The sequence below is a fragment of the Thunnus albacares genome, chromosome 16, assembly GCF_914725855.1.
Source record: "Thunnus albacares chromosome 16, fThuAlb1.1, whole genome shotgun sequence".
NCBI lineage: Eukaryota > Metazoa > Chordata > Actinopteri > Scombriformes > Scombridae > Thunnus > Thunnus albacares.
This window is the reverse complement of record NC_058121.1, coordinates 7397742-7419289: the sequence shown is the minus strand read 5'-3', so window position 1 is coordinate 7419289 and position 21548 is coordinate 7397742. Positions and strand designations below refer to the sequence as shown.

The 21548-nt window shown below is 38.5% G+C and overlaps 1 protein-coding gene across 7 annotated transcripts in view; it reads right to left on the bottom strand.

Moving 5' to 3' along the window:
- ryr3 (ryanodine receptor 3) overlaps nt 1-21548 on the bottom strand; it is a 120767-nt gene that overhangs the window by 84890 nt on the left and 14329 nt on the right. For 2 of the 7 annotated variants that reach the window (XM_044377105.1, XM_044377108.1), the window contains exons 2-10: nt 18200-18319; nt 10417-10521; nt 7800-7820; nt 4078-4092; nt 3576-3650; nt 3088-3166; nt 2526-2638; nt 445-544; nt 6-99 (exon numbers count right to left, since the gene is read on the bottom strand). In XM_044377105.1, the coding sequence (XP_044233040.1) occupies nt 6-99; nt 445-544; nt 2526-2638; nt 3088-3166; nt 3576-3650; nt 4078-4092; nt 7800-7820; nt 10417-10521; nt 18200-18319 (722 nt within the window). The remainder of the gene's footprint in view (nt 1-5; nt 100-444; nt 545-2525; nt 2639-3087; nt 3167-3575; nt 3651-4077; nt 4093-7799; nt 7821-10416; nt 10522-18199; nt 18320-21548) is intronic. The other 5 variants (XM_044377107.1, XM_044377112.1, XM_044377110.1 and 2 more) reach the window with 3 other exon arrangements.

The window sequence follows — 21548 nt, the reverse complement described above, 5'->3', positions numbered from 1 at the left end:
CTAACCTCTGCTCCTCCTCGCTCTTGTCTGCCCCAGGGATGGTCAAGTTCTCATCATGCCCATGACAAAGACGCATCACATGACCACCAGTCAAATACCCTAATAAGACAAAATCAAGAGTAAGACTGGAGTTTTCATCATTCAATATTCATCTTCAATCTTGAAGCTATGATTTAATATTTGTTTAAAAAAAAGCTAATATGAAACCATGAATTCAAAGATCACAACATCAAAAATGTTTGGCAGGAGCTGTTCTGTGGCTTCTATAAGAGTTTTTTGATCTTTAGTTTTTTTTTTTTTGCAAATGCCCCACTTTGAGTTATCAGCCTTAATTAAGGGAGGTAATTTGTTATTATGTACAGGTATAGCCATACATCCAGAAAACCATTAGATACAACTGTATTTAAAAAGTCATTGAAAAAAAGAGTATGGAGGAGAACTTGCCTACAGCCTTGTTGCCTGAAGAGCAGGTTGGCTGGACGTTCCACAGGGTCTGCATGAAGGACGCATCCACTTGGATGTTGCCATTGGAGATAGAGAGGTGCTGCAAGAGAGAGGCAGGTTACACAGGGCTTTAGACAGAGGGGTGGAGACTGCCAGTGAAGTAGTTGTGTTAGCAAGAGGGAAACGCATACAGACACCGAGATTCAACAATACTGCACAGATGAGGGAGATGTCCCAGAGTTGGGATTTGAAAAAAAGATTAAAACAACTTTGTGTCTCTCCTCTGGAGCTGCCAAACAGTGTTATAATGCTGTGGGCTAAAAAACACTGCTGCATCAGTGTTTCTCTGTGCGGCAAAATCCAGATAATACTCTACAATAATTCCTTCCAGCAGAAACACTTGGAGCGGCTCCCATTTCCCTACAGGCAGGATTCAGAAATTATCCCAGCCCTCAGCAACATCCTCGCAAGAGCTGATGTGTTGATTGGCGAAGGCATGCAAATGTGGAACATCTTGTACTATCTAACTGAATTCCCCTGAAAACAATGTACTTTTACATGATTGTTGAGCCAAATATAACCATCCATTTAGTATTTTTATTAGTCTGGCTTAGTGTTAGATTTATAGGATGTGTGACTTTTACTGTGACTTTAGATAATGTACAGTATACCATATATTTTACTGCAATCTTGCCTGTGTGTTGACATATAATATGAACTGATGGAGTGCTGAGCATGATATGTATTGCAAACTAGTTTGCAAATTGTATGAAACAAACTTCTTGCTCTCTAATATTCTGACATTCAGGCACTAGGCTGGACAACTAGATGCAGACCAAAAGGGAAACTGCTGACAAAGTTCTGTCTATCTGGACACAAAGCAACAAATGCCAACTTCCTGAAAAGAGTGCATCACGACCTCTGTGATTGTTCACAGTAATGGAGCACTGATTGCTTTTTCCTGAATTTCTGATACGTCCCATTCTTCAAAAGCTGAGCTTCCATCGGGCCGAATCAGGTGAAGATTTCCCATCGGAGGAGATGAAAGTCTGGCCATTTGACGGTTTTGCTTTAATTGCACAATTACTTCCCTGAAAGGCTATAGCAGCCACTAGAAGCATGCACTGCACACTGCTCACTATCCTATGCTTGGCACGTTGCCGTCCCTCCCTTTTGCCATTTCTGTCTCTACCTCTTCTTCTCCCTCTCACTCTCCCTCTTGAAATCCCCCTCTCCTCTCTCTTTACCAAGTAAGTTAATTGAGGTCGGGAGTACAGCGCTGCATAAGGGAGGCGGTGTAAGCTCATCAGTCAGATGGATGCCTTCCATAAAAAATATTTTTTAAAAAGAAGGCTGCACAGGAGGGATTTACAGGTAATCAGATTTCCATTACAGATAGCAGTGTTAAGTTTTAAAGATTTCCCCCTGAACTGCCTTGTCACTCTGAAGTTGGATAAGTGAGACGGGTATCCAAGCTATCCTACGGCTATAAAACTTTTCAAAGTGCCTTTTGAGACAGACAATGAACCAAAGCAGATAACTCTGGCTATGCGGGGTGCCGAACCTCCAAAAAACAACCATCCCTTTTTGCATCAGGCAGACTCTCTTGGATGTTTTGAGGCAGACACCTCTGTTCTGACACGAAAACATTTGGCAGAGCAAAAACAAAAGCCCCCCAAAAAAAGAAACAGCAGAGAAAATCTGAATTAAGGGAGATCTGACAGGAAAACCAGACAAAAGGAAAATGAGAGATGATACAATGTGCTTCAAAAACAAGAGACTGTGTCTGGAGCACCCAGAGTGTCTGAAAAACAGTAAATATTCATGAGAAGAGAGAAAATGAGCAGAGGCCTGCTGATTTAATGAGACTCGATTCAGCTGCAGTTAACCAGTCATCTACTTATAGTGAGTAATTTTGAGTTTAGGTCAGATGATTCTCTTTTGTATCACATGTTATCAGCCCAAGCTCAACTACCTTTAAAAAAATTAAACTTTAAAACTTTGACCTTCACATTTTCTTCACAGTTACATGTCAGTTTGATAGAAGCTAATTTATTGACGAGTTACTGGACATGACATACCAGGTATCTCTCCGTTGATACGCTGACAAGAATCAGGTCGTCTCCGATGCGGACTTTCTCTCCCTCTGATCTCTGCTTGGACGCAGGGTGGATGGTCCACCAACAGGCCTCGCCTATTGACACAAAAACATACACAAAACACACAAAAACATTATTCAGTAATTGGTGATAAAGTGTAATACAGCAATTGAGCAGGTCTCTTGTCAAAAACAGTCACTGACGTTGCCATTTAAAAAATAGTCCTGACTGCTATCTGCTGTTTAAGTGACTGTCTATTCCAAGAGGCAAAAAGCATAAAAATAGCAATCATCTGAGGAAGACTGAAGAAGCACTTGAAATATTGCTTTCACTTGATAAATGGCTTTGAGCATTGTTGTAGTTCAAATGTCAAGTGTAGCACTACTGTACACCCACATGCACACAGACAGTTATGTCTCCTATGGCTACTGATACAATCTCAAGGTTAGGCCGACCTGAAACAGCCATTCAAGAGGACTGGATTCAATTAAAAGCAGTAAAAAGCCATGTGAACTTTGAAAGGTACCCATTAGTCATACTGTACCTATTGAGTCTTCTTGTAGTCCAACATCAAATGACAGCTTGTCTGTCAGAGACCTTGATGTCTTCAAACAGGTCAAGTACTGAATGAAAAATTAATTAGTGTTAGGTCAGAGGGAACAGTTCAGCTGCTGTTCAAATATCTCTTATCTGACTAAAACAGTCAATTTCAAGGACAAAAAAAGTATAATATATATATATATTTAGTGACAAACAACAATATTTACAACACACAATAATTAGTTCCTGCTTCTCAAATGTGGAAGAATTGCAGCCTTTCCTGTTTTTGTATCACTGTAAATGAAATCATTTTGAATTTTGTAACTGTGTGTCAAAGTCAGACTCTTCAGACACAAAACTAACGTAGTCATTTGGCTCTGTGAACTTTAAAATGTCATTATTTTCTGACATTTTCATAAATTGATTGCACCCTTATATACAGTACATGTTTATGTTTTTATCACCTTATCAAATTGCATTCTTAACACTCACCATGCGACTGAAAGAGTGGCGTAGGAGGATGGCATGACCGTAGAGCAGGGTCCGGTGTCCGCCCCCCTGACCCGCCTGCCAGAAAATAAACAGGTGACAGATTATTATCATACCCTAACATCCTTCAACCTCTGGACCCTGTCAGGTTTGACACATCACATCTATACTGCTTTTGGCTATGTGTGTGAACTGCATGTGACCGAAGGGGTAACAAAGTGTCTTCCACCACGGACCTCCATTCCAAGTGCAAGCAGGCAGACAAAGAAAGAGGGAGGAAAACACACAAAAACTACAGTCTAAACAGTCAAAGAACCCAACAAACACAAACATGTATAGTACCACACTTATTAGACAGCTTGCCCATTCTTGCGACAAACAAGAATAATTGTGACATACAGTAATACAACGTCAGAGGAAATGTGAAAGAAATAGTTGAGCAAAAAAAGATTGAAGATGAGATTTGTTCTTCATTACTCAGGTGAACAAAGAAAATTCTACTTACCCTTTTAATCAACCTCTAGCGGCAGCAGGAAAAAAAGAGAAGATACCATAAGTAGAGACATCTAAACTATGATCAAGGTAATGGTGCAAAGTACTCTACAGTATGATCTATCTAAAGCTGGCATGCTGGAGCTGGTGCTGAAATGACACCTCCGAGCTCCTTCAGTCAGGGATAAAAAACAGCAAAAAATAGTTTTAGAGCTGGACACCAGGCCTACAGCATTAATGGACTGGACACTTGAGTGTCTGTCAAAACAGCAAATATACAAATACACAACATTTTACATTAAAAAAGGTCCTAATAATGTTTAATAATGTTTTGTTTTTATTCACTGGACACTTTGGCCATTGGGTTAAATTGTCTTTAATTTTTACCATTAATCCACACACCTGATACTGCTGTTCATACACGGTTAAATATTTCTCAGTGTCATAGCGGAAACTTATTTTTATTAAGGCTATAAACACACACTATTCTTAACTATAGTTGATTTACAGTGTCCAGTCTACATAATTTGAGTGTCATTTGATGTGGCAAACAACATTTAAACTCCTCACACAAACTGTTGAGGACGATCGAGCCCAGGACTGGGGCAGTGCTAACCACTACACCGCTCCCTGCAGTGTTTACCTAATAGGCAATACCATGGAGGCTATCCTGTTTCTTGTCCAGTTGTCACGGTTAATTTGTGTGTTTGCTCGCAGGGTCACATTTAAACTGACCTAAAGGGAACTCCCAACTGGCCCCAGAATATGACCTCAAGCTAATTCTTTCTTGGCTACCAAGTCTCTCCCAAATGGCCTGTATAAGTCAGACAAATAAGGAAACGGAGGGTTTGATCAAAAGAAAAATGGGAAGAGTATCCAGCAACAGCTGGGAGTGAAGGAGGGGGTACGGAGAGAGAGCCAGCCTGTATTTCAGGCCTGCTGTTGTGCTGACACATCACTGCCAGGAATTGTGACCTTTGGTTTGCTGCCCCTCCCGCTGTATAACTGTATCCTAAACAGCTTGGTACTGGCCTGGGAGTGTAGTGTGTGTTAGCTACTGTGACAGAGAAGTTTGTGTGCATATGTTGTCGGAAACGAGGTGTGGTGTAAGTTACGCCTTCGATGATACGAGCCAGAGTTTTTGGAAATTTAATTGTCTTGCTAGTCAGTGTTTCCTGCCAAGTCCCGAGGACATAGCTACTAGGAACCAAAATCATCCTGTGTCATGGTAGACTGCCGGCTTTAATATTGCACATCGTGCTGACTAATATTAAAAGACAATGCAAGAAAATGTACCGTTTAGTTTTAGAATAGCCCCTATGCAGGACAGTCATTGTCCTTGATGGATTTGCCATCCGAGTAAAGCACCAATGACATGTATTTGTTGCCAATAAGTTGCTTTTAGGAAATATATTTAACACTCAAAACTACCAGGGAGCAGGTGAACTTAACAATTCAACAATTTTCAATAGTGGCCGGCTGCCACTCCATTGTCCACCTGTTTATATCAGTAAGGGTAGAGCATATATTAGAAACACCTCTCAGTATAGCACTCACATTTCTTCACTTATTTTTCTGACATTATATTTACAGTTTCAAAAGTAAACATTATGCAGAATGGCTAATGTCAATATTATATTATTAGATCACTATTATTGCTGCAACATGTAAGCAGTATTTTCATAGTGTAGTTGTTCAAGGTGGTGTGTGGTATGTATACTGTGGGGTAGTTTCATTTCATTTATTTTTATGTGTAGCAGAAAAAAAAAAACAGGGGAGCAAAACTGTTGAAAGCTGTGGATCTGACTCATTTTAGAAACGGTTTTCTATCAGGTTTCCTGCAGTTTAACATATAACTATGCATTGCATTTTTATAAACGAATATGTTTTGTTTGTAAAACTTGATTCTGAAATGTACAGTAACTTCAGCTGTCAAATAAATGTAGTGGAGTAGGAAGTACAATAATTCCCTCTGAAATGTGGTCATATAAGTATAAAGCAGCATAAAATGTGAATATTCAAGTACAAATACCTCAAAATGATAGAAGAAATTTAGTAAATGTACTTTGTTTCATATCATGGTGGAATGTAACTGAGGAGCCAGTGATTGGCAGTTTTACATGAGAAATTACTTATATGTACAGATCAAATATAACAAATGTCATTCATTTATTTTCTCTAAATTGTTTTGGCAGCAGTGGTAGAATGGTCTAATGGAAAATACAAACTACTTGAAACACATGGATGACTTGGTGTCAATGTTTTAATCACTTACAAGAACCAATCTCCTAAACACTCATTGCTCTTTAATTTTCCTGCCTGCTGGCCTTTACATGAATGAAACAATGTCTGCTTTCTCTTTGCCAGAGCCTGACAGAGCTATTATGCCAAACTATGACTAAGTAATTTACCTAAATGTTGACTTCATATCAATAGCTTATTCTTATGTGGAACAGCCTGAGCGTGGGAAATAGCATACTATTTTTCAAGGCCACAGAGAAGAGATTCATGCTAGACTCATTTACTAAGTACCATCTGATGTATTGATTGATCCTTGTCTCTAGATAATGAGACAGGGATTATGCTCTATTTGCTTTGCATTTACTTCATAACAGTCTATCAAAATACAGTATGATCTGCACTGTGATGAGTAAATAAGTGCCAGTTCGGAGAAAGGAAAAAGCTTAAGCACCACCAATCCAGTCATGACACTAAAAAAGGAAACTCGCAGATTGGGGATATAAAAAAAAAATACAAACAAGTGTAGTTTGTTGGCAGTATAGTGTGTTGCATGAATACTTACATACTGCATGAATTGCAGAGAGGCAATCCTATAGTATCAAATACAACAGCTTTGCTCAACAACAGTGCGTGTGCACATTCTGAAATCAAAAGGATTTCAGGACATTTCCTCATGTAAATACCCTTGAAATTAATTGATGTTAGAGACCAAACCCAAAGAAAACAGAGCAACACACCCAAACCACAAAGTGAGTTTTCTGCCAATGTGTGGGTTTTCAGATCCTTTTGTTTAGATTAAATAAATGTGAAGAATTATGTGAGCTCATTACTACCTTTGGTAAGCAAAATTTAATGACTATATATGCATTTATTTATTTTTTAACAGCACAGACATATTTTAAAGCTATATACTAAGACTTGAATCTTAATTCATAAAAATCAAAGAAAAATGGGATAATGAATGCTTTAAGCAAATGAGAAGCAGACACTATCACTTGAAAGTGTTTGCACACTTGCACACAAAGTAGTCTTCAAAGAGGCCAGGCAAAACATTTGACTCATGTGCACAAGAGGACAGTCCCAGTGAATGTCTATTTCAAGATTGCCGTAAGTTAAAGTTCGGAAAAATTTGTGACAAGCTAATTGCTTGTCCACAGACTGGCTGAGGGAAAGAGAATATTCAAAGCTATAGTGAGGGGAAAGCTTAATTTATTACCCATGGGGAGTCTACACATAAATAAATGTCTTTTAATATCCTTTTGCACATGTGGTGAAGTGGAGAAATTGAAATGTATTACCATTAACTTAATATCTCCCTATAATGCAGTACCTGTCATACACTAAGTGCTTTACATGCTATAAATGCAACTTTTATGACAATCAAGAAATAGGCATCCCTTCAAGTGAAAGTGCTGAAAGTTCAACCCTTTCATTTGGCAGTCAGTACGTCATGCACACTGATAACATGATGGATGAACGAACTGATGGACCTACCCATTTTTCATGGTCAGCACTCTAGTAACACACAAATACAAATGGAAAGAATGTGTTATTTGGATGTATAGCGGTCAATTCCACAACCTGAGAGCAACAATAGAGAGAAATGGGCCCTTACTATGGAAAGGAAGAGGAGGGAAATTTATTAGCCTTGCTACCAGAGAGTTTGTATTCTAGCCAACATTATGTTGTCTTGCCAAACAAGGCCAGCCAACAATGTTGCACTGTTGAGCACAAAACAAATCTGCTATCCAGGCTAATAACAATGCAGGCCTGATCCTCCAGTGGAGAGGACCCAAGCGGTATACAAAATTGGACACTTAAAGACCCATCTATGCCAGAAGGCTATGTTGTGCATGAAAATGCAGTGGTAGCCAGAGTCATCCAGTACAGCACACATCTAGGTCTATCTTGCTTTAGTATTGTGGGATTTTGTACTTGGTTCATCTTGCAAATAGTACTGTAATGCTCTGTAGTGCTACAACTGTGCTGCACAATGATTCGTGCTACCATAGCCTTCTCATCTCTGTTCCTACAATAGCTAATGATCAATTGAGGACTGTTATTAAAATCAACACAGACCAGGTTTATTCATTAGGAACAGTGCTTTAAAAAAAAGAAGAAAAAAATAACACCACTACAAACAAGCAACGTCTTGTATGCAGTGGTTGATTATGTATTTGACAACTAAACAGTGTTTTCTCTTTGTTTTCCCCAAAAATATATTCAGGGGAATGGGTTTAGCAATTCTTATAAACAAGGGTGATGTCATCCCTTAAAATCTGTTGACCTCCTCCTCTGGGTCTGTAGCTAGAAGTGCTGGGTGATGGGATTAAATGACACATGAAATGACTCTGTTAGAGCATAGCAGCATGAGCGGATATGAGCATCTGACAGGGGTTTACAGACCATACGTAGCCCACCGGAATGCTTCACTGCAGTAGATGAGAACCCCGTGGCAATACAGTGTATCTGACCAATCAAAGATTACTTACCTGCTCTAACAAACATGCCAAACGAGCTGGAGCAGAGCCGTGAGAAAAGGGCTCGCACTGTTTAGTATAAATCAAGAGAGTGGAGGGCGAGGAAAGAGGAGGCTATGGATGCAGCAGAGCACTCACAGATAATTTCCCTTCTTTCTTTGACCCTTGACGGTATTTCATTATCAGAGCCTTCTGATCTCTTTTTGCAAAACATGGAACGTGTTACAGAGAATGAAAAGAGACAGCTTCTATTTAGAATTCAATTACAGTTCTTGGTGTTAAAGCAGCTCCGAGTATTGCTAGGTGTGGTCTCTCTACTTGCTCTGAATGCCTTTGGGGATTTGATCCATCCCACTTAATGATTTTCAACATATTAACTTATCCAAGTCAAAACTTTGTCTAGAAATAGTTTGAAGCATGTGCTAAAATTATTAATTCAGCATTTGTCAGTTTAGACTGACATCTTAAACCTGGCAACCTTACTCAGTGCAATGCTTAAAGAGAGCCTGGTTTCAGAGGTTTAAGTCTTCCATTTATACACAATTTTATGGTTAATTCAGTAGAGTCCTCAGCCATGACAGTTATTATAGTAATACAATGCAGTGCAGTTATTAGTTACTGCCTCAGACTTGCATTTTGTTCATTTTGTTGGACTTCCAAAAAACCTTTGACTCTTCATAATTTAATTTAAGATTACACTATTTAATACTAAAAAGCCCATTAACTGGAGGAAAACCTAAAATCTTGCATCCATCAGTCTGTCATCAGACACTGCAGAGGACTATGCCTCCAAAAGAAAAGCACCTTTATATTGTGGATTCAGCTAATACTTCCCCTCTGAACTGTAAAAAAGTCAAACTTTAGAATTTACCAGTATTTCTTTTTTGTATTGATATTTTAGACTCTGTTTCAGTAGTTTAGTTGATCTGGTTATAACTTGAAAGATCTCAACTGTTACTTTTAGTAGAGTGACTTTGTAACATGACTGATTGTTGTTTAAGTGACACAGTGAAGTTAAATAACTAATAAGATCCTTGTTTCTTGAAGACAATGCTAAAAGCAGACTTTTTGAGTGTTTTGAGTGAAGTGTGCATCCACATGGGCTAAGGCCACTCAAACAAAGTTGTGCTACATCAATATTTGACGTCCACATCTGACATAAAAGCAGTTTGAAACGCCATTTCCCTCTGAAAAGGTTGTAAACCTGACAGCATTTAAATGCATCATTCTCGCTGGACTTGGGCTTGATTGGTTGGCCTCAAAAAAAAAAAATCCCTGAAATATTTCCAAGCAGGACAGTTGAATTTGATTTAAGAAGCCTTCTCTAAGCAGATTTAGTGTGTTTGTATTTCCAGTACTGTGACTGCTGTGCCTGTGAGGGATTTATTTTAGAGTTCATTCAATAAATATCCCTTTAGATAATTTTAACAGGAAAATAGAAGAATATTATTCCATTATACTCATCCTCGGCCAAAGCACATTTCAAAATTTAAAAATATTCAAGGGCATTTTGTGTTACTGGTAGACTACAGATTGATTTGTGTATGTGTTTGTGTATGAAAGAGTTTTAGTGCGTTTGTGGTATGAGACAGAGAGGTAGGGCGGCTCAGTGGGGAGGAGGAAGTACTCACCCCTTCGCTGTTCTGCCCAGTGTTAGCCAACATCTCCTGCAGGGCCCGCACTGACAGGGACTGCTCCAACACAAACTTACAAACACATAGGTCTGGAGGAACAGACTGCAGGATGGAGGGGAAGAAAGACAAGGAGGGAGGGAGAGAGAGAGAGAGGGTCAGGAGGAGAGGACAACAAAAGGATGGTAGGAAAGAAACATTAGTTGAATGAAGAGGCAATGACAAGGTGGCATTGACATTGTAAAAGTTTATGAGATTAGTCGTATCCAAGCAATTTGATTGACATACGGGAAGTGGCCTGAATTCATATTGCAATGTCAATCTATAGTAGGTTCAAACTGATTATGGTACTTATAGGAAAAAAAAAATATTTTAACATATACATAAACAACTTAAACTGATATCATAATGGCTGACATCAGATATTTACATTCTGATTGCACAAATCTGTCAACATACCAGTTGGGAGTGTGAACAAGTAGACATCTAATTCATTATTTTCTATTTATCTTCATCAAGCTTTAAGAAATTAAACTGAATTGACTTAACACACACGCACACATATGTATATACGCATGTAACATTTTGTCTACATTCCCATATATATTCCCTTAACATTTCCACAGCAGTAATTGGTTACTAAATTAATTACAGGCCCTGCTCTGAGACAAGAGACCAACTGAAATGATTAAACTGCTCAGTGAGGAATGGCACCCATAAATAATTCTGATGACTTGCAACTTCTTTGCCAGACTGGTGTGTTGCTAACGAGTGGCTTGGGATTGGGGGGGGGTGGCTGTCAAAAGCTGTGCAGCCCGCAGCTGCGATGACCAATAACTGGTTTGGCTCGACCATATCCCTCAGCACTCTGTGCTGCTTGGTTCTCTACTATAATAAACTTCAGATTCTTCAAATTTCAGCAACTATTTATGTTTGTAAATCTTCATTGCATGGTTTTTATGTTTCAATAAATTCATTAATAATTGATGATCATAAATAATTCAAATATTAAATATATAAACAGACTTTCCACAACACTGAAGTGAAAGTTAGCGGGGATGATTAAAATAAGTAACAATAAAAACAGCTGATACTCACCCAAACAACAAAGAGATAATAAAGAAGGGAAGGTATATTGCTCATTTAAAATAACAATGTCTGTAAATTACTGGCTGCTTAATTGCCATTCAGAGGCAGACCTGTTTATTAATTACATCTGCTTGTCAAACTATGAAAAATTAATTTACTTTGTGATATGCTAGATGGCACTGTTGATTAACACCACACTGCTGATATAACTTGTAAAAAAAATGTAAACAAACAAATTAGCTGTAAGCCGCTGTAACGCCTACATTGTCAGTGTTCATATTCCTGGCTTAATATCTTTGGCTGATTCTAATATGATTTAGTACATATTTAACGCTGTTTATCTCCATTTCATAACAATACCGTCACATAATATTCACAGCTATCCATCACTACCAAACACAGAAGAGGATGAGGAATGATTTAAGGTGTTGGGTGCCTGCCCCAACTCAGTAACACGACCGGCTGACCCCTGACCTCTGCAGTAAGGTGAGAAATGTGAGCAGAAGGGAGGGCTGCTGGGTGATAATGAGGACGGTGCTGCCCTGTAACTCAACACAAACATGCATGGGAACCTCCGACACTGCTGTGTGTGTCTAGTTCTGTGTGCTGCAACCAATATTCTGCACACAAATGTTACACTCAGATATTCATCATTTAATTTCCTTTACACCCAGATAAGATTTTTGCCAGTGACACTAAATCCATTAAATGTCACGGACTAGTAACCTCCCAAATCTAGTTTTCTCACCACAAAACTTCAGCAGGGTCAGTTGAATATTTACTTTTGCCCTCAAGAGGACCATGACATGATGCAGCTCCACCTGTAATGTCATATGACCTTCTACAGAGATAATTCGCAACCTGCTGCAGACCTTACACCTCTTATGAATTATTCACAGACAATTTTCCAATTATCATACTTCTTCCAGGGTTGGGCAGACATACTGAACATTCTCCCTTGTCTGGGAATAGAAAAGACTGTCTCTGTGGTCACAGTGACCTTTTAGAGAGTCAAATTTTTTCATGCTCTGCAGGGAGCTTGATACAACACAATATTATGAGCTGTAGAAAGGAGTGAAATGATTAATCCAAAGATCAAAAAGTATTACTTGACAGTCTAGAGGCTTTCATCATATGCACTCTATTAAAAAGGGATCAAATAAAGTGAAATATAATGAATTCCTCCATCTTCTCAAGGTTAACCTTCTGTTGTAAATCCCAATAACTCCCTCTTATTCACTAACAAAAGGCATGTAAGCGGAAATGAATATTCTCTTATTGTCCACAAATCCCAGAAAAAGACTAAAAACAACAATGAACTGATCCGACTAGCAAGTATTGTCTGCGTAGCCAAAGCCTGATATAGCCTGATCATCTGTGCCATGGACTACCATTGTTGTCCAAAAACTATGAAAAACACATGATTGAGTCACACTGCTGTACTGGATGCCATGCTCCTTCGTTAGCATGAACATGGGTGCTGTTGTTTATTTTTAGCCAATCCTACTGTGACGGCCACAGCCACACATGGTAATATTCACCTGATTCACTCTCCCACCTCATTAGTTTGCTACCTACACAGGTTCATTTCGTCTGCAGTCAACCACACCCAAACCATTGACATCACAGTCTGATTTTAAATCAGTTTTTCTGCTTTTAACCTTATGTTATTTTATATGAAGTGCACACATTTGTTGTAAGTTGTAGCTGGTGTCCATCTTGTTTTCCCCTTGTGTTTTATTTGGTTTGGCCAAGCCACTAAATATGTTCCCTCATGTGTCATTGTGTTAGATCAACTTGTTCAATGTGTAGGATTTAGTGGCATCTAGTGGTGAGGTTGCAGATTGCACCCCTCTTCCAAGCGTATAGAAGAACCTACGAAACTCGCAAGAATCGCAAAAGGCCCTCTCTAGAGCCAGCATTGGGTTTGTCCGTTCTAGGCTACTGTTGAAACATGGTGGTGCAACATGGCAGGCTCCATGGAAGATGACCCGCTCCCTCTGAAGACATAAAGGGCTCATTCTAAGGTAACAAAAACACAATGATTCTTAGTTTCAGGTGATTATACACTAATTGAAATATTATGAATATTATATTCCATTTCTGCCAATCGATCCCTCTAAATCTTACACACTGGTCCTTTAACATCTTGTTAGTTGTTGTTATACTGAGCAAAGTACTATTTTGTTGACCTCTTTTATAGGCCTAGTTATTCAATTCTTAGTTTATAATGTTTTTTGCATTTTTGGGGTTAATAAAACCCCAGTTTTTCCATTTACAACCTGACACCATCCTGCTGCCATTGATTTTCACTACAACACCAAATCTGTGGCTGACAAAAAGTCCCCAACAAATGCACTCTAAATCTACTCCTGCTTGGATAGACTTTTTTCACAGCAGACATCTTATGCAAAAGGACAGTGGGAAAAGCATTGGTGCAGTTAATAAAATTAACAATGGCTGAATACCATTGAGTTTTTCCAAATTCATGACCCTGGCATAGTGCATGATGGTTCACCAGTATGGCTTCCTTCGACAATTTAATGGAACGAAGCCATTAGTTCCATCTGTGCTTTTTCTGCTGAGTCAAGTCAAAATGCCTGCTGTGAAAAAAATCTATTAAAGCTGAAAAGCACTACAGTAAAATGTCCAGCTGATTTAGGTAATTAAGCCTTTACACGAAATGAAAATATCTAATCATGACACATTTTTATATATTTATGTCTTCAGTAATAATGAATGGGCTTAGGGCCGAGAGCCATGGTAGTATCGAGAGGTGGACCAATACATTGTTTGGTTTTTTTAATTGTTTTTTTTTTTTAGGGCATTTCTTGTGCCTTTATTATAGTGATACTGGAGAAAGTTGACAAGAAACAAAGGAGAGAGAGAAAGATGGGGGTGACATGCAACTAATGTCCACTGCCAAAATCGAACCGCGGACGTTGTGGTTATGTGGCATACGTAACCAGTAGGCTACTGGGACGTGCTATACGTTGTTGATTTTGATGTTTTCATGGGATTTGTGAACAAATACAAAATATATATAGAATATTGCCACACTTATCTTTTGAGGAAAAGGAGTTAAAGCAGGTAACACAGTATTTTTTCTCTGTGGATATTCACATTTATGCAGAAAGTTGTTCCACAAGCTTATCTGATCCTCTACATCATCTTGTATGGAGTTACTGTGTTCACAAGAAAGAATGATAGAATAACAGTTTTGAAAGCTTATAATGTGCCATGAGAGTGCATTATGCTGAACAAAAAAAGTATCCAATTTAAAACACTTTTTTTAATCTGACCCAGTGACTCCCCGTTTCACCTGAGCCTTATTTCTCTCTACCAGCAGCGGCATACAGCTTGGCTTCGTTAGAGTCTAAGAAATGAGGTGTCAACACCTGAGATCAGCCAGCAGATGACAGCCCCTCGCTTTGTGCCAAACCACAGCCGTCACCCTCGACACTCAGCCACATGTCACACCCAAGGAGGCCTGAGGCATTGTCATCGGTACCAAGGTGAGGAGAGGAGAGAGGTGTTTGTGATGGTCCGCCTAGAGCTCTGCCAGCATTGCCCCTTCAACTCAACAACAGTTCCAGGTGGGTGAGTAGAAACATGCCCTCATGTCCTCAAACTTTATTTAAAGCCTTAATGTGAACGGTCTAATTCAATTAGGCTTTACTTGATATGCACAACTCGTGAAAGCATGCCATATGTAAAGTAAGTGTGAGGACAAAAATAAAACAGTATACAGATGCTGTATTGTGTAACCCAAGTACATCTGCATGTATGATTGACAGCAAACTTCCTCTCTCCACTTAAATGTCTCAGAAATATCACTGAAAGTGTTGTGACTAATGATGCGCATAATGACATACAACAATTATGTTGCTATTCAGAAGCATATTCTCCAGGGCCAAAATGATCTGCTTCATTTCATCGTCTTTTTTTGAGGACCATACAGTACGTCTTGTCAAAAAGAAGATTAATGAGACATATAACAGTAGTGACAGCTCTGTTGTGTTGCAACAACAGCACAGGCAGCAAGAAGCAAACTGACATAATTCAGTCACAATAAAAAAATGTCATCCCTTAATTTCAAGACATTAGTTGTTCAAGACAAAAGTTATTCTCTGCAAATCATATTTTTGTTTGTTGTTGGTTGGGCTGGCTCTGCCCAGGTACCTTAACCAACCAGTAAGAATCACCAGTGCGGCATGATCCCTGACTGACCCCATAAACACTGTCAGTTGTGTTGTTAAGAGTCCAAGCCAAGTTGGAAGCACCGCACCCAGAAACTGAACCTGAATCGCTGCAGTGGTGCGTGTTTGTTTTTCCTCTGCGCCAACCAGGCAACCATTTTGAGACCTATTTCATCTAATTAGCTGTAGTTTGCACTATAGGGGTCCATTGAGAATCTGCACTTTCTAAATCATGCCCATTATTTGACAGGAAAGCTCATCTCAATATGCTGGAAGGAAGGGAAACAGAGGACAAAAAGATGGGGTTCAGAGAAAGAATTCACAAGTGTCTGTATGATTTATACCGTTGTGAAGAGACATTTTTTCTTTTCTTTTTTGGATGTAACATTATTTGGTGTGTCTATTTAACTACACAGAAGAATTTCAAATGAGGATATCCTAATTTAATTGCTAAAGGATTCACTTCTTGGAAAATGTAATGAACTTTTGGAGAGGGGACACAAACATGACAGGAAAACAGATAGCAGATCAATCTTAGCTTGTAATACAGCTCCAATTTTTTGTGTTGTCACACTACATCAGAATAAGCATACTTTTTCAGATAACAAATGACAACTGTATTTACTATTCATTTGAATTGAACAATGAATGAGACAGCATGTCTAGTTTTCACAAAATTGTCTGAATATTCATATCTGGGCCGGTTTCATGACGCTGAGTAAGCTGCACTCAGTTAATTACATTTCAGGAATATGTCTGCTGGATATGATATCAGCTGTTGTGATTCCTCATGCTGTCATCTCATTAAGAAAGCAGTTCATACATCAACCTGGTGGGTTTTCATTAGCACAGTAACACCCATCCAGGGACCCCATAGTGTACTTGCCAGGGGGTACATGGAAAGATTGTGGAGTAGTTCAACTAATTTGAAAAATTAAACCCACATATTGAGTTAGCTGTAACACCTGAACACCATGTGTTATGACAGAGTGTGTGAAAACCACATATAAGCAGAAAAGTTAGTGAGTTAGCCAAAGGTAATGGATAGGCCTAAATGGTTGAAATAGATAACTGAAAGTAATGGATAATTGAAATGGTTTGCTAAGTGATGGATAAACAGTTCAAATACTTTGCTAAAATTTGGATAAGTAAATAGAAAGCTAAAAGGGATGGATAAAAAAGTCTGAATAGTTATCTAAAGTAATGGTAACAGTTGAAATAACTAAAAATAATGGATAAATGGTTCAAGTAGCCTAGTTAGCTAAAAGTAATGGGTAGCTTGAAATAGATAATTGTAGCTAATGTATAGGCTAGACAGTTCACATATTTAACATTAGCTAAAAATAAAGGGCAACTAAAAGAAAGGGATAAATAGCATCAGTTCAGATAAAAGTTAACAGTTAAACGGTTGAAACACAACTAAAAGTAATGGATAGACAGCTCAAATAATTAGCTAAAAGTAAATAAATGGATTAAACAGTTAACTAAAAGTAAACATTTCAGATGGTCAGCTAAAAGTAAAGTAGCAATCTTTACTCCATTGAAATGATAAATGTAATTCATGTATGGGCTAAACAGTTCACACATTTAGCTAAAAAATAATGGGTAACTAAAAGAAATGGATACATACCCTAGTTCAGATAGTTAGCCAAAAGTAACAGTTAAACGGTTGAAACACAACTAAAAGTAATGGATAGACAGCTCAAATAATTAGCTAAAAGTAAATAAATGGATTAAATAGTTAACTAAAAGTAAACATTTCAGATGGTCAGCTAAAAGTAAAGTAGCAATCTTTACTCCATTGAAATGATAAAAGTAATTCATGTATAGGCTAAACAGTTCACATATTAAGCTAAAAAATAATGGGCAACTAAAAGAAATGGATACATACCCTAGTTCAGATAGTTAGCCAAAAGTAATGGCTAATGGTTGGAATAGATATTATTAGCTAAAAGTAATGGTTAAATTGTTGAAATAGTTAACTAATAGTAAACATTTTAAATGGTAAGCTAAAATTAATGAATAAGCCATGCAAATAGTTAGCTACAAGTAATTTAACTATAGTGTTAAGTGGTTGAAATGTCCAGCTTCTGCCTCTCTAAGTTATATTAGTACAAATGATTAAACTGACATAAGTGGTGTTAAATAGCATCTAGTTTAAAACTGTACACTTTTGAACACTTTTGGGTGGTGTCCAGTAAGGGGTATCTCACCTGACAAGGCTGTGTGAGGGCACAACAGATAAAACAGGTTGGGAAACACTCCACTAACAAAAAAAATAATTTTCAGCTGAAGTATTTTGTTAAGTATTATTTAAATATTATATTAAGTATTATAGCAAACTTTCCAGTATACTGCTTCAGCTTAAAGGTCATTAGGGTGCTTTGTAGCTGCTTTGGATGCTTGTCTCTGCCACTGAATTGCAATTGCTCCATTATAATTTCAGGTTGCAGCCTTAAAAATATCAAACTCAAAAAAATCTGTGCCGTCCTCACCTTAGCTTCAGATGTGGGTTCCAGATAACACACACGGTTTCCAAGTCCCTCAGCACCTAGACAGAACTTGCGATGCTCCTTCTGGATGGTGGCCACACTCTGAAGCACCACTTGATCATCCTGCCAGGAGGAGAGAGGAGCATTAAAGCCAAAGATGTTCGACAGTGACCTATCCAAAATAAACGAGACCAGACAAGAAGAAAGTAACCTATGTTGGCTAAGAATTGTAGCCTCTTTTGCCCCCATCACTTGGAATCAAAATACTATGGTTCAGGTTTTTAAACTGACACCCAGTATACACCACAAGCTTTTGTATTATGGGGTTTGGCAGCCTGGGTTGTTTCAAAATCAATAATCACATTTTCCTGGATATGCAACCAGAGGAGAAAGATCAATCACAGGCATAAAATTGACAAGAATATGGGAAGCGAGATACTGTACACAAAAGGAAGTATTTTCCAAATATATTTGTCAGGTTTTGATAAAGTGGCACAAAACATTCAGAGTCGAAAGGTAACAACATGGAAACAGCTTTTATAATTTCTCGAGACTTGTGAAAATCAAATAAAAAGAATGCAGCCAAAAAGTGTTCTAGCAGTTAAACTAAAGATTAAAAAGGAAACACAAGAAAACATTTTGTAAAAAAAAAAAACAAAAAAAAAAAAACATAATTCCAGCGGCAGAAAAGAAAAGAAAAAAACTGTATTAATCAATAGCAGTAACAACAAACCAGCTTGAGTAATATCATTGCTAAACCCGTTACGCAGCCTCTGGTATCACTGCAGGAGAGAGGAAGACCTCGATTCAATCAGTTCAACCAACAAATGAACGTTTGTATCCATCAGGGGGGAGAGGGTAGGGCTCTATTTGGCAACACACACACACACACACACACACACACACACACACACACACACACACACACACACAAACACACAGATATTGATTTGTTTGTGTACTGCATGTGTATGTATGTATGTATGTGTGTGAGAATGTGTGCACGTCTCCTGCCAGCTCACGTCACGTCCCACACTAATCTGAGCTGATGGTTGCCATGGTTCTGGCTCCCACCTCCTTCACAGCAGTACTAATTCAATAGATTTAGACACAGGCTGCACAGCACCCACAGACTCAGGAGGCGAGATAACAGACCCTGACAATATTTCAAAACAATGGCACCCTGGACCCAAAACTAAATAATTTGGCGTGATCGTATAGCAGAAGTTTCTGCATGATTGTACTCTGTGTGAAGAAAATAACTTAAAAAGGGTTTTACGGTTTTCAAATCTGCCCCATTGTGCTGTCAGACAAAGAATTCACCACCACCTCCTGTATGCAACAGTCAAGTAGAAAATTGAGTGTCTAATTTGTAATTTCATACCGCTGTACAGTTTTAAATGAATTGGAAACAAGTGAAAGGGTCTTTTTAGTAGAATTCAGCATCGTTTTCTGGGAATTAGGACAGATTTTCTGTTCTTTCAGCAGATGTGAAAGTTCAAATAGATATAGGAGGACTAAAGTCAGTCTCTTCCATCATGTGTTGGCGTTGCACCACAAATTAGATCCTCAGTCTTTCTGGTTTCTACATGTGGGAGGTGCTCCGAATCAAAGGTACTGACTCCACTTTCTTCTCCCTCAACACTAACAGAATTCATTAGACATGTGAATTTGTTGCTTACACTAAAATTAGTTGAAGGCTAGAATTAATTGACACCTGTGGTGCTGCGCAAGTTATAAAGTTGACCCCTGCAAAACATGCAACAGCACTGAGCATTTTATCTCAGTAAAATAAAATTTAAAAAAAAAACAAAAAGTCAACCTGTAACAGATGAAGCAATCATCTAACTTCCAGCATCAACATATTTCTACTTCAAAGATATGATCAATATTATCCCACTGAAACACTGCCTAAAGAGAGAAATGTGACTGAAATTGATTAATAAATGAATTGTGGTTAAAGGGGCATTTACTACTTTATTTATATTGCAGCTAGATAATGCAGAAGCTAATTATCCAATAAAAATACAAAGTACTTTGGACCTCATCAAAGCTATATTTTGGTCAATCAATCTGTGTTGCACTGCAATAAAAATATATCTTGAAGCACTTTTAATGGGTAAAGTGAAGCACAGTAGAGTTAAATGTCACAGTGATTTAAAAGAGGGGCCAAGCTGGCACGACAGTCCATACCAGCAGCGTCTTAAGCACCCCACAACCCGACTTTAGGCTTCAGGGAGGTGGCTACTGATGGCAGAAATGATCACTGTTGGCTCTGAATAGCAGCTGCAGCTTTCCTGGTAGTTCTGTGATGGAGGAAACACTGTTTGTTGTTCCAGGCTACAGATAGGGTAACTCAATATGGCCACAGGAAGACCGAAGACTTGTCACCTCTTTAAAATTGAGTAAATACATCTGTTTCTTCTCAGCTGTTTGGAATACTGGTGGCCTTATGAAACCAGTAGGGTCTGGCACCATTACTGGCATACCAACATGTTTATACATGTGTATGTATGCATGCCTTTTTTAAGTTAATGAAATTGCTAAAAGTCAATAATTAGTGCTAAATTATTCTATAAATGGGACCACTTTCATGAAATGTTCCATTTGTCTGTGTATAAAATCCTGTAAAGCAATAATTAGAACAAAAAGAGATACTAAAAGTCTTCACTGAAAGCCAGGCAACAATAAATATTCATGCTGTCTTCAAAACCACTTGTGGTCACACTGAAAGGCTCAGAAAAAATTGATTTTTGCTCACATTGATACTGCAGCTTCAGAACCAGAAGTGGTCAGAGCTGCAGTGGGACAGAAAGCTACATACTCTACTGTAGACTGGATGACAGACGGATCCATTTTACAAAATGGATGATAATGCCAACATATTTCTAAATAAATACAGCCCGAGGAGATCCTGAGTTTCATATCGCGTGTGGATATATAGTGGTGTTACCCCATAAAAATCCAATTGCCACTATCAGATCTCAAAAACTAATAAAAAGACCATGTGTACCAACAGCCAAGATACTTTCTTAAGACACTTTATGTCTCTCTCTGCACCCCTGACTTGATCCCAAGCCAGAGAATCTGGTGAATCTGAGGCAAAGTGATCCTTGCAGCAGCAGTGTGACCATCTGCTAGACAGCTAAAGAGCAGCATCAGTACTATGTATAGGGCCCTGGCCTGCGGCAGGAGGAGGTAAGTAAGGGGTTCCAAGTGTAGAGCGGGAACTTGACCCTGCCCTCTCCCAACTCGACCCCACCCGTCCTTGATACCCCTCTATATCCCTCTGGAACCTGCACTTCTCCACTCTAGTAAACCAAACCAGAGTGTTTGTCACTCTGGTTAGGAC